The sequence below is a fragment of the Tauraco erythrolophus genome, chromosome 7, assembly GCF_009769465.1.
Source record: "Tauraco erythrolophus isolate bTauEry1 chromosome 7, bTauEry1.pri, whole genome shotgun sequence".
Classification (NCBI taxonomy): Eukaryota; Metazoa; Chordata; class Aves; order Musophagiformes; family Musophagidae; genus Tauraco; species Tauraco erythrolophus.
The window spans coordinates 62,375,940-62,390,018 of NC_141471.1; the positions used below are offsets into that span (position 1 = coordinate 62,375,940).

At 43.2% G+C, this 14,079-nt stretch overlaps 1 protein-coding gene across 1 annotated transcript; it reads left to right on the forward strand.

Moving 5' to 3' along the window:
- The first annotated feature begins 4,324 nt into the window (after positions 1 to 4,324).
- On the forward strand, positions 4,325 to 5,188 carry LOC104383133 (putative G protein-coupled receptor 141). The gene has a single exon (XM_009991216.2). It carries the CDS (start codon positions 4,325 to 4,327, stop codon positions 5,186 to 5,188), a length of 864 nt encoding a protein of 287 aa, XP_009989518.2.
- The last annotated feature ends 8,891 nt before the right edge of the window (positions 5,189 to 14,079 follow it).

The window sequence follows — 14,079 nt, forward strand, 5'->3', positions numbered from 1 at the left end:
TTTTGTTAGAGCACTTGATACCTCAATATGGGATAATCCAGTACATCGATTCTGATCAGGGCACACATTTCACTTCTAAAATAACAGAATTGTTTTGCCAATCGTTAGGTATTTAATGGGAGTACCACACTCCGTGGCATCCACAAAGTTCGGGAAAGGTGGAAAGAATGAATCAAACAATAAAACAACAATTGGCTAAATTAATGATTAAAACTCAAATGCCTTGGACAAAGTGCTTACCTTTGGCACTTTTAAATATAAGAACAAAACCACACAGTGAGACTGGATTATCACCATATGAAATGTTATACAGTATGCCTTATTCCCGAGGAGTGCCCTTGGGAAATAATGTAATTGAAGATGATAATATCCAAAAATATATAATCACTATTGGAAAAAGATTGAAAGAGCTCAGAGAAATTGGAATGATAGCTCAAACACCTTTAGGGTTTGCAATTCACTAAATAAAACCGGGAGATAAAGTTTTGATAAAAGCATGAAAGGGAGAAACCTTACCTCCCCTCGGGGAAGGACCTTTTCTTGTTTTGTTAACTACAGAGATAGCTGTAAGAACTGCTGAGCGTGGATGGACTCATGCCAACCGCATTAAAGGCCCAGTGACGAAACCCCACTGGAAAGTAATCAGTACTCCAGGTGACACCAAGATAACCCTGAAGAGATAACATGATGATAAATACTTTATTTGATTATTTTACCATATTATCTTTTGGAGTGAAGTATGTATTATCGTTTATACTTGCAATAGTTGGTTCTTTGCTTGTTTATTATATATGGAAACATACTAAGTGTGCTAGAGGAAACTGTTAAACTTATGCAGCCTCACAATATTGAATATAGGAAATATTCTGATATAAAAGATACATGCATTTTAAATATACGAATTAGATGTAATGATTTGAACTGCAATTGTTATCCATTTGTTTGTTCCAAGTGTAAGGTATGCCGAGATAAATGGTGGACACACTGTGAATATGAATACCCTCCAATAGGAGTCTGTACACAGTGTTGGAAAATTCAAAGAACTCTCACGGAGTGGAAACTAAAACAATTAGAGTTTGAACAAGCAATCATTCGAGAATCATGGGAGTGGTGGGAAATTTTTGCTAAAGGGATAAACCCTCAATATTATTGTTACCACTCCAATGAACCGGTTCCCTTTGTAACTGAAATCCTGACTATAAAGTGTAGACGGGAAGTACTAACTGTGTCTTGCTTTGTCCCACAAGTTAAAGCTGCAAAGTGGAGCACCTACATAAACAGGCAGAAAATCCAAAGCAGCTATTCTCCTGAAGAATTCCCTTGCTGCCGAGAAGATGGTACACCTCGTGGCTCGAAGCAACCGAGTCGACGGGCGAGGCAGAGGAGGAATAAACTGTGGAGAAAAGAACCAGTGCAATGGGACGCAGAAAAAGCAATGGCTGAACTTCCCCAAGATTGGTAAAAATATACTGGAATTAACGGAGGTAACAAACACCCTTTTTCTTGGTATACCGCTAGTGTTATTATTGATAGTGGCACAAACAAATGGAAATCCTCATGAACCGACACTTTGGAAACTCTATAATTTACAGGAATCAAAATTAATACAAAATCGAACTGGTCCAGGAAATAATTGGAATTTTACTGTACATTTATATTCAATGATACCTTTTGAACATGGTGGGTGCTACGGACAGACGTGTCCACAAATAAGTCGATCAGCAGCCCAATGTAAAGCATATTATGTATGCCCAGCCTCAAATCCTGGAAAAAGTTATTGTAACTATCCTGGACATTTTTACTGTGGCTATTGGGGATGTGAAACTTTAGCATCAGATTGGAGAGCTGGAGGAGATGATTATCTAGAGATCAGATGGGGACCTCCTAATTGTACCCCACCAAAACATGGATATGACGGAGGAGTACAAGGACCATGTGGTCCACCACACACATGTTGGAGACTAGAAATTAAGATAAAGAAACCAGGGGATGAATCATGGTTGATAGGTCGAACTTGGGGAATTAGGTATTGGGAACCCGGAACAGATAGAGGAAGTATGTTTAAAATAATGAAAGAAAGACTTCCTTATGATCCTTTACCAATAGGACAAAACCAGGTCCTGAATCCACCCGATTCCTCTGAAGAAAAGGTTGCCCCCACAAGCGTCGCAACCATTTCTCCAAACTCTCTTTCGAAAACAACTAAAGACACTGTGACTGAATTCTCCTTATCCAGGGATTTAGAGTTGTCAGAACCCAAAGACCCCTTATGGAATCTAATGCAAGCCTCTTATCGTGAACTACGGGGTCTGAGGCAAAATATAAGAGTGTATCTATCAATGAAGATGAAGATTGTTGTGAATGTGTTATGCCACGAAAAAGCTATGATTGTAATTGTGAGGTATTACCTTGTGAGTGTTATGATAAATGTTGGGATTGTGGAAAAAGGTTAGTTTGCAGTACCGAGAATGAAAGTAGCGTCTAATAAACAATAATAGGATAAAAAGAAAAGGGGGGATTGTGAGAAACTAGGGACTATGGTATTGTTTATTAAGATTTATGTTAAGCCTAATGTAAAGGTTAGACAACAAAAGAAAAGATAACCGTAATTGCTTACACAAACTAAACCAGACACCACTTGCGCAAGCTAAAACTATCTGCAGGAGGATCTAAAGAACTGAGACTCTTGCAAAACAATAGAAGACCATCTAAAGGTAATCAAGGAAGACTTCAAGCCTTCAGCCTCAACGATCACCAGGAGGCAGATAAAAGACCCCCTAACGACAACTAGGACGTGCGCAGAATATTCCACTTAAGACACGATTGCGGAACTGGAGGACTGATAAAAAGAGACTGTTTTGAATCCGAGGTACGGCAGTTGGCGGAGCGCAGACTCCCCTGTCGTCCAGCGCTGTTTTTGCTCATATTCTACTTGCTATAATTAATAAAATTCTAATTGGAATGATCCATTGTGGTCTCAATTTATAACACACCTTCTTAAAGCCTGTTTGAAATACTAACAATATACGCTGGAAAATGAATTTGTGTCAAGAGCAGAAGGTCATCTTCTTAAAGCTTGAAAAACTTTTCATCTAACAAAGTTTATTGGAAAGCAAATCTCTTGTGCCAGTCTCAGGATTATTAGGCAGGTAAACAATTCTAACCATTTAAATACTAGTAAGATCACGGATTTTAAAAGGGAGTGGACAGAAAAGTTTATATCAGTCTTGGACGCAACATTCCAATGACCTTCTAAAGTTGCTCTGCCTGATGCTTCAAAAATAAGAAGATTCTCTGAAAATATTTTGCAGTTGCAGCCTATCATTTTACAGATGAGTGCAACAGAATTAAGAATTGATGATTAAAACAAGTTTACTGATTTCAAACTTCAAAGGAATCAGAGAGGGACGACGCTGCTTTTTTAAGAGACCATTTTTCAGCTCTCACTTTGTTCTTTTGGAACTCTTTGTAAGGTAAGGACAGGTTTCCTTAGCAAAGTATGCATGTACCCTGCATGCTGTCCCCGGACACTCGTACAGAAATCTGTATGCGAGCCCAAACAACAGAAGAGTCCATATTTTGCCTTAGGTCTAAATAAGTATGCAGCTGTACATGGCTTATGTTCAACAAATGCCAATAGGATTACATCTTTCAGAAGACTGTTCCTAAATTAATTTTTAGCTTCTCTCCACTTTTCATAGTAGAGTAGCTCAGATGAAATTCTGCAACAAAAAGACTTGGAGCTGAAGCAAGAAGAAATCAAATTTTCATCTTTGTTTTCAAAGTGCTTTATGCATCTAGAAACTGAAGCTGTTGTTGCCTTATGGGTGTCCTGCACCCATCCAGCAAGATACTAAAAAGATGGTTCTGGTGTCTTCATAAAGTATCCACAAATTATAGGTACAACCTCTTCACACTTCAGTATTTTCCCACCTTCAATTTTAGCTTTATAACATGAGCACAGACTAAACTCGTGTAATTTACAAACAGACAGTGTCTTCTCTATTTCAAGTGGCTGAATCTAGAGGCAAATTATTGGGAAAAAATGTCCTAGAGTGTGGTTCAGTAAGTCATAAAACTCATAATTATACAAAACAGGGTTTTAACACCGAGTGGCATGGGTTATTGCTGTCATACACAGTATGACAACAGTTATAAGGTTGTGTACTACATGGGATAACACCATTCCAACTACAATTCAGTAAAATGTCCCTTCACGAACCTGTGACATAGTTAACAATAAAGGAAGCAATAAAAAACCACGTCTGTTCTTAAAATCCCCTTTTTTTACTTTCAGTAACCTTTGAAAGAGGAGCTTAGGAGGATGCCTAACAGCAGCATAACCCAACAGAACCATTCCTCCAATGAGACTCTGCCAGACACCTCAGAGAAGCTTCGCACCATTCTCATAGCCCTGTACGTCATCGACCTGGCTGGTGGCACCCTTGGGGTCATCATGATGTCCCATCGGTTGTTTCAAAGGAGATCTCAATCCGTGATGACCATTATCATCATCAGCCTCCTGGTGCTGCACACTTTTATGCTACTGAGCATCCCCTTCCGCCTCAGCTATTACATTTTACGGGAATGGAAATTTGGGAGGTTTGCCTGCAAGCTAGCAAGCGCCATCATCTATCTCCACATGTACACCACCTTTGCGTTTTACGTGGCCATCATCATAATACGCCTCTTCCGACTCGAGTTTAGGAAGTGCTACACTACAACCTGGGTGGCTGCTGTCTGGCTGGTGGGAGCGCTGGTGATCACACCTCTTCTCCTCTCCTACTATGGCACCTCTACGACATACCACTCCTCCGAATGCTTTCAGTTCCACAAGGAGATACAAGAGGTGCCCATGGTGATCATAAACTACTGCTTGGTTGGGATTTTGGTGGCGGTTTGTGCTGTGCTCACCGTGATCCAGTTGTCTGTGATCTATAAACTGGCTGTGAAATACTGGCCTGACATCAGCTCCCATGTGGAATTCAGGGCTCAGGCAAAGAGTTTCTTCTTCATCTTGGTAACATTAGTGTGCTTTATGCCTCATCATGTATTCAGAGTATATTACATCCAAAACTGCCACCTGGATAAAGACCATAAACTACTCCCATACAACGAAATTTTTTTAGCTTTAACAGCAATGTGCTGCTTGGACATGTTGTGCTTCATAGCAGGAATAGGCCACTGAGCTGCGAACTATCAGGAAATCCAGCTGCAGTGTATCAATACTGGCTTTTGGCAGAAATGAAACTGTCGGGACTTTGCTGAGCTAGGGAGGCTGCTGAGTTGTCAGCATGGCCATACAGGTCTATAGCATCGTTTGGCTTTTGCAGACCAGTAAGATCCATCTTTCAGAAGCTACTGGTTTTTATCTTCTCTCTTGAAGGCAGACACAGGTCTTACTCTAGTCTTTGACCTAAGAGTCATGACCTGAAGCTTAGTTAAGATTTGCCTCTGCAGTCCCTCTCTAACAACTAAATCACAAGTATCCATTCCTTTCTATTTTTTTCCTCAAAGGCTCTCGGTAAAAACAACCCACTGTTGCCAGTAGGTTGTCCACTCTGAACGTCTAACAACTTCTTCTGGCAATTGTGATACTGAAGGGAAGAGAGGGAAGAAAGGAATTCCTTTACAGGATTTTTGTGCTAGTGGTTTTAGATAGCAAGGACATAAACTCTATTCAAATAGAAAGTATTCAAGGCATGAAGAAGTGTGTGAATGAAATATTGTAGCAGCATGTATCAGCAGAATTCTTCTTTTCTTCACTTATACAAAGCGTATATTAAATTAAATTATGTGAAAACACTTATCATTCTCACAACTTCACTTTTACTTGCTTTGTTCCAAAACCACAAGCAGCTCACTGAATTGTGGCAATTGCACATTTAGAGTGAGTGAGAGTGGAACAGGCCACAGGATTCAAAACTTCTGCCTTATGTCACGCTGCCGTCAGGACTGGATCTGTGGTTGTTATCCCTTAGGTCCATTGTAGCCAATGAAATACAGGTTAACGTAGTCCCATAACTGGATCTGGAATTCAAATTGAGGGGTCTGGTCCTTTACTGAAGGACCAGCCACTCTTTAGGAGAGGCAAATATTTTATCAGCCTTCAAAAAACCTTTGATGTCTCATCACTTTTAGTTGCCTGTTGATTTATTCTGGAATGACATATTTTTTCCATTTGCACATGTAACAAAGCCAAATTAGAATAAACTAACTGAACTGTGTTTAATTAGTTCAACATATACTCGTGTGTGTATACAAACTTGTGCTGGAGTATATATTTTCTCCATTAGATGGATTCTATGCTTCGGGAACCACATCCGTTCTGGGAATCTCTGTTTTATCTTCATTATGTGGAAGTTTTTTTCATGATTGCATTCTGCCTGTTCTGCTCGGTGCAGAAGGTCTCTAACCCTTCTGCTGAAGGCCCCACTGTCACTTCCTTCATCCCAACAGCTTGAGGCCAGATTTCTCCCACCCCAGACTCCCAGGAGTCACACAAGGGTACACTTCCTCCTTCATAGCCCTGTAAATTGCCATAACTTTTAGTCTGGTGATCTTTTTACGGAAGTGCTACCGTCCCTGGATTCAAACAGGTCAAAACTTGGTTTGGGAGTGTGTGCTGGGTTTACGTGATGCAGTTTGGGTAGCTGAGGAGGGGCTGCACAGATAGCCCCTGTAAGAAGCTATGAGAAGCTTCCTGGGCTCCAAAACCCCATCCTCTCTGGCCAGGGCCAAGCCAATCAGCACCTCTGGGAATGCTCTGTTTAAGAAGGAGACAAAGGAACCTGAACTGGACTGGACCTACACTGAAGAGAGGAGGAGATGGGGGACTGGCCCCGCCAGTCTTCCAGCTGGGCAGCTGCCTGCGCTAGGCCACCCCCCCCAACTGGAGATGGCCATGGCGGCGTGGCTTGGAGAGCTCCAAAGTGCCCTGCTCTCAGGGTGCCCATTGGGTGGAATTTGTCCTGCTGGGACTGGCTGCCCAGGTTTGTTGGGTCCAGCGCGGCTGCAGCAGAGAGGACTAAGATCTGAGAGAAATGGCCACACAGACACCAGGTCAGTGAGGATGGAGCAGGAGGAGGTGTCGGAGCTGGGATTCCCCTGCAGCCTGTGGCAAGCCCGTGGAGATTAATGGTGGAGCAGACACCCACCTGCAGCCCATGGAGAAGCCCACGCTGGAGCAGAGGTTCCTGTGTCTGAAAGAGGTCATAGAGAATTGTCTCCATGGGCTGCTGAAGACTGATGATGAAGCAGAGATGCATCTAAAATCAGCAGAGGACTCCACACTAGAGCGGGTGGCTGCATCCCAAGAAGCCATGACACTGGGAAAAGCCCAAGCTGGAGCAATCTGATGGGTAAGGATTGCATCCTTCAGGAAGGACTCACATTGGAGAAAGTCTGTGGACTATTTTTCCAGTGAGAAGGGGATCCATTGGAGCAGAGGAAAGTGTGAAGGGTACTCTCCCTTTAAGGAAGGAGCAGCAGAAACAGCATGTGACAAATTGACCTGCAATCCCCATGCCCCATCCCCCTGCGATGCTGGTGGGGAGCAGGTAGAGCTGGGAAGAAGGGAGGGGTGGGGAGAAGGTGTTTTTGGTATCTAGCTTTGTTTCTCGTTATCTTCTCAAATAACCGTTAACAAATAAAATTGATTGGTCCCCAAGCCAAGTCCGTTTTGCCCGGGGCCATGGTCGGTGGGTGATCCCTCCCTGTTCTTATCTCGACCCTCAACCCTTCTGTTACATTTTTCTCCTCTCCACTCCGAGGAGGAGGTGGAGGAATGAGCAAGCAACCGAGTCGTAGCTTAGCTGCTGGCTGGGCTAAACCACAACAAGAGTGTTAAAAAGTTACACCTATAAAGTAATGCTTAGTGCTGCCTCAGATTGATGACAATTCTTGGAACAAACGAGCTCTCACCTACTTCGTCAATCCTGAAGAAATGTTTTCACCGTTACATTTCCATAAAAAACCTTTGTTTCTATAATGATGTACAAGTACCATTGGTACCCACCTTTTAAAAAATGGGCGAGAAGAAGGGAAGGTGGTCTGCTACTTGCTAGCCCTGCTTGCTTCCAAGTCTCAGAAGCTGGTACACTGGATCATCTCGCAGTTTACGCTTCGTTTGTAGCTTGTTATTCTTTTCTCCTGGCTGACTCTGCTTTGAGCAGCAGGGTTGCACTAAGTGGTCTCCAGAGATCTCTTCCAGCCTCACCTCATCAGTGATCCTGTAAGAAATTCAATATACTTTTATAAATTTTTAAGAATTTATGTGAAAATATAAATTTAAAATAAATTCCTTATGCAGCAAGGAAGTATGATTATTTGTTTGTTTGTTTAAATAAATGAACATAAAAATTGGGACCTATGATGGTAAACCAGGAACTGAAGGCAGTGCTTCACTAAAACAAAGATAATGTTCTTCTTCCATCACAGAAGTGAAACCAAAATCTATAAGCATCTTAGGTTGATACGTGCACTGTAAGCCTGACTTGTATTAGTCTTAAGCTTGCAGTTAATTCTTGTTTCTCTAGAACACCTTTAACTTACTCTTGACACACACCTGTATTTTTTTTTTTTTTTTAACCCAGAAACATTTTTCAAGAAACTTGACGTAGATACTGCTGTAAATTCCAATGGCTGGCTTGTTTCAAACAGCTTGCTTCCTTCCTAAGGGTCCCTTACCGTTCTCTGCTTCCTGCCTGCATCTTTGCCTCCCTCTCTGACCTGTCAGTTTGCTATATTTGAAGGCTTCAGATGGGATGTTTTGGGAAGGGGGAAGGAAAGAACGTGCGGTGAGCTCACCATAGTATTTTATCTCTGTTAAGCCCACAGTTCTGGCACTGGTTATTTACCATATTTAGTTTATTCTAATAGATTGTCAGCTTGACTTAAAAGTAGAAAGTTTTAGCAAGCTATAGAATTTGTGTACAGTTTTGTACCTTAAGTGTTACTATGGTGAATATTTATTCATTATTCAATATCCAGTCCTCCGCTGAGATCTGGAAGCACTTTAAAAACTGGTTAAAATAGAAGGTTATCACTCTCCAGGAGGATAATCTGAGAAGTAAATTTTGAAAGGGCAATAATATTGAGCTCAGATTGTAAGGTACTATTCTTACTATGAATTATGTAATGACACATTCCCTGGAAAACAGTTAAAAAACTGTTGGTTTGAATGCTGTTTGCATGATCCAAGTAATTCTGGAGATAATTACACACATTAGTAATTGCTTTCACGTTAACTGAATATGTAAAATTGTAAACCGTTTAGTCATCCCATTCATTTTTAATGCCATCAAATGAATGCTGGGAAAATCCCCAGACATTCTGAAGGAAAGAGCACGAAACTGCTAAATGTATCTTCCGTTGTTCTCCACGAAAAGAGCAAGCAAACAAAACCAGACCAAAATCCGATTTGTACACCTGACTTCCTAAGTCGTTTTGAAAAGGGAAAGCTACAGGTGGAGCAAGAGGATTCTTACCATCAAAAACTAGCGTGCCCACTGCTGTCACAACTACAGGGCTACTATAGGTGGACAGTTTCCACCTAACCCTGGCAGATCCTTCTAAACATCGCTGAGGCTGACGTGAGCCCACTCACAGGCAAACCGCACAAGGGCAGTATATATTTTTAATTCCTCTCTAGTAGTATCTTAAACAGCAACACTTAAATGGAAAAAAAGTCTCCGTCTCCTGCTGGTGCATCTGTTCCTTCTGCCTGCTTATGGAGAAAGGTCATCTTGATGATGCTGTCAGACGGGCATGCCGCTGTCTGTAAGCAAGCAGAAGGAACAGATGCATTAGGGGGAAACAAAGGCACACTCCCTGTGCCCTTTTTTTTTTTTTTCCTCCACTCAAGCGCCAGCGTTCTGAGCACTAACAGATTTTGGTGGGGTTTTAAAAGGAGATGATGATCTATCTGCCTCAGGTGGCTCCAGCTGCCCAACCCATACAAAGCAGGAAGCTCACTACAATTTACAATCCCCGTTGTCCTGTCCATAATAACTGAAGATCATCGTTTCCTTTGCAGTTACAGAAGTATGAACTAAAGAAAGTGATCTGTAAGGGGCTACGGGGAGAATGGCACTTGCAGAGTGTCCACGGGATACAGACTGTCGTGGTTTTTGGACTGAGGGTCGAGACAAGAACCGAGAGGGAGCACCCACCAACCATGGTCCCGGGCAAAACATGACTCAGGCTTTCTTCTTAAAACAAAACAATTTATTAACAGTTACTTAACAGGAGACATAAGGGAACGAAACCGGTTACTTGAGAGGAGAAAGAGAAAACAAGGCCAGATCTTAACACCTCCCCACCCCCTATTTCCTTTCGTTCCTGGCTCAACCTCCCCCCGGCGGCGCAGGGGGACAGGGAATGGGGAGTGCAGGTCAGTTCATCCATGTTGTTACTGCCGCTCCTTTCTTAAAGGAGGAGGAGTCTTTACACCATTTTTTCCCTTGCTTTGGTGGATCCCCTACTCACGAGGAAAAAGAAAGTCCCCAAACTTTTCCAGCGTAAGCCCTGCCCGCAGGATTGCAATCCTTCCCCATGGATTGTACCAGTTTGGGCTTTACCTGTCTCGGCCCCTTAGGGAGCTGCTGCCACTCGCGTCGGCGTGGGCCGTCCCACGGATTCCAGATGCCTCCACGACCTCGTCGTGCATCCCATGCCCATTATTAACAGTACCTCGTCGTGCACCCCCTGCTCCACGACCTCTCCTGGGCTCAGGCATCTCTTCCCCGACGTGGGTTTCTCCACGGGCCACGAGTGGGTCTCTGCTCCGCCGAGCACACCCTGGCTGCAGGGGGGCCGCCTGCCATCTCACACCGATTGCAAGGGAAACCTCAGCTCCAGCACACCTCCTCCTGCTCCATCCTGACTGACCCGGTCGTTGTGGTTGTTTTCTCTTAGATCTTAATCCTCTCTGGGGGAGCTCGGCCCGGCGGGCACCCCGGGAGCGGGGCGCTTACCGAGTCCCCCATGCGGTTCCCCCGGCGCCATCTTGAGCACATGGCGCCGGCCCGGGCCCGAGCGGCCGCCCGGCCAGGAGCCGGGAGCGAGGGCAGCGCCCTCCTGCTCTCTCCTCGCTCCTGAGCAAAAGACTGCGAAAAGACCGCCCTCCCGTCCCTTTGTCCCAACTTAAATAGGGCAATTCGCAGAGGCGCCGATTTGGCGCAACCCCCCGGGGGGGATGGGACTCGGATCTGGTGGCACAGGGAGCAAATCCCCTCTCCTGCCACCAGAATACCCCCCCCCCCCCATCAAACTATCACACAGACACACAAATTTTGTCTCCATGAGCAATGAAATTGCTCACTTCACATGCTTGGACCAGAATTTAGAGTTAAGTTTGTGATCTGTCTTGTGTTTTTGCTGTTCCAGCCTGAATCCCTTCTCCTGGCTTTCCAGATACCCCGAGTTTCAGGGTGGCTCTTTGCTATGGAGGGGTTAGTCCCCAAGCCCAGGATTCACATCCATCAGGATGTCCTTGTTCTGAACAAGAATTTTAACAACTCTCTCTTTATCTTTTCTATTGCAGTCCTAAACAGAAAAATATACGACGATTCCTGCCTTTTATCATATGCTATCCAGTTTGGGGCTTTTAGTAGCACAGTGTTTTAAAAACCATGAGCCACAAAGCAGCTGTCATAAAGAATAGAACCACACGCAAGTAAAAAAAAAAAAAGAGTTTTGTGTTGAAAATTGCTTTATCTATAAGCACAAGGATGAAAACCTTGCAGAAAAAGCTACAGGAGGGCAGTATTTATAGCAATGTTTGTTTGTTACACAGAGAATAACTATCAGAAAACACTAAACCCACAGAAACATAAAAAAAAAAATTAAAAAACCCCACAAAACTAGAAATGGCCAGAAAAAAACCACATTTCTTCACATCTTCTTTACTTACATTGTTTTCAGCTGCTGGTGAGGAGCCACATACTAAACCCACAGTAAGTTGTGGCCATCTGTTGTCATGCAAAGGGTGTGACATATATTGTACAGGGGTATTTTGTTCATCAGCTGACAATTTTGCGACCAGACTGACAATCAAAGGGCAGGAGCCACAGCTTAGGAGGAAGACGCATCGTACAAGAGGAAAGAGCTGCATCATAGAAACCGTACAATGTGATGGCAAGTTAATAGCAAAAAACTTCATTTCTAAATGCCATCACTGATGACTGTAATTGCTCACAGTGGTCTACTCCTTCTCGTTATCTTAATGGATCCCCAGGCAAGGCAAGGAGCTGCCAGTGAACTGCTTCGTGTATCCCTCAGTTGCAAGGGGACTTCTTGTGCAGACAGACAGAGAACACAAACTCTTGGGAGTTCAGGGAAGAAAGAGAGAATCTGACAGCACAAAATCAAGCAACCCCATTTCTGAATCTTTAGACTCCACAGCTTTTGTTTGGACACTTGAAAGGGTTCATGTTTAGATCCATCCAGTATGCTCTCAACCAGCCTCAGGAACTTCTCTTCAAAAGGATGCAAAGTCCTCAGCAAATACATTCATTGTGCACTCAATGAAAGCAGCTCCTTGGTAGCCTTGTTCTTATTTCCTGTGCTTCTTAGCTGCCTCTCCCCACTTCAGACCCTCAAGCCCACCCCCTCAAGTCCCAGTTTCTGACTCACTTGGGACTGAGATGGCATCCCTGCCTGCAGAGGCTCTCCCGCTCCAAGTAGACGTGTAAGATCATTTATGGAAAACCACATTGGAGCACTGAGGTACATGTAGAAATTAACAAGCTTGGTGAACATCACTTGCGAAGCACCAGACTTGCACATAGCAAACAAAGGCAAAGCTAGTCTCAAGCTGAAGTAATTTTATTTCTGCCAAGGAAAGACCTGATGATGGCTCTCAGTGCTCTGCCTTAGTGCTTAACAAAAAAGTAGCTGCCTGCTTTTAGGCCCTGGTAAGCAAGGAGGGAGATGATGAATGTTTCAGAGGAAGGAAGGCTGCAGGAGACAGACTAGAAGGTATTTGCTTTACATGACAATTCTTTCATTCATGATTTCTCTTTAATACTTGGGAAGACTGCTTTGTGTTACCCAAGACATGCTATTGTCACATAAAACACAGTGTGAGTTCTAATACTCGAAGGCAATAAATTGCATTAACCTATGGAACAAGAAAATAAAATCACTAAAATGACATAGAGCCTTTATATGGTATTAAACAATAGCACAAAAATACATGCTGCTTTAATTTCCTACTCTGCTTGGCTGAAGTATCTTACACTAAGTAAATGCCATGACACATCTTCTGTCAGTGCCTTACTAATGCTTACTCAAAGATGTGATAAACAATCCTTCAGCCATATTTTTTGATAAAACCTCTTCCTATATCAATTCTTCCTCTTTCATCTTCATATCCTCTCTGTGGAAACTCCCACCAAAATTTTGCAACATGAAAACCAGCAGATTCATGCGAAAAGGCTGCTCACTGGGAAAATAAAAAATTCTCTCCCCAAAATTATAAAAGCAATTGGAATTAAATGGGAATCTTCACAAGCTCCACGCTTTATTTTCTCCCTGGCGTGGGAAGAAGCCTTTTCTCCCAAAGCTTAACCTAACCAGGTGACTGCCTGTGTACAGTGAACGGAGTGAATGAAGAAACAAATTCAGGAAGAGGCTCTCCGCAATGAGGAACATCAAGATGACTCATCTGCTGCTCCTGGTGTCCCGCTCACCATCCTCTGGCTCTGCCGTGGAAGCACGCTGGTGGAGCCTGTCCCATCAACAGGCTATACACTGTAAGTCACCAGGTACTCTCCTGCTTTGGCTCTACTGCTACCCTCTACACTTTTCCTAATTACTAAAAATCTTTCCTCCTAACCCCTAGAACTCTTCAAAGAAGAAATACATTTTCAGACAAATGGCTCTTGAAAACCACCAGTCTTTTTTATCTCAAACCCCCCCCTTCACTTGAAATTTTGCCCTCTAACTCTCCCTGAGAACAGTAACATGGGAAAAAGTTACTACTGGATTAGTTACAACTTTCTAAAATTTTAAGCAACACATAAGCTGATGAACAAAATATTTCACTACAATATATGTCACGACTTTTGCGTGACA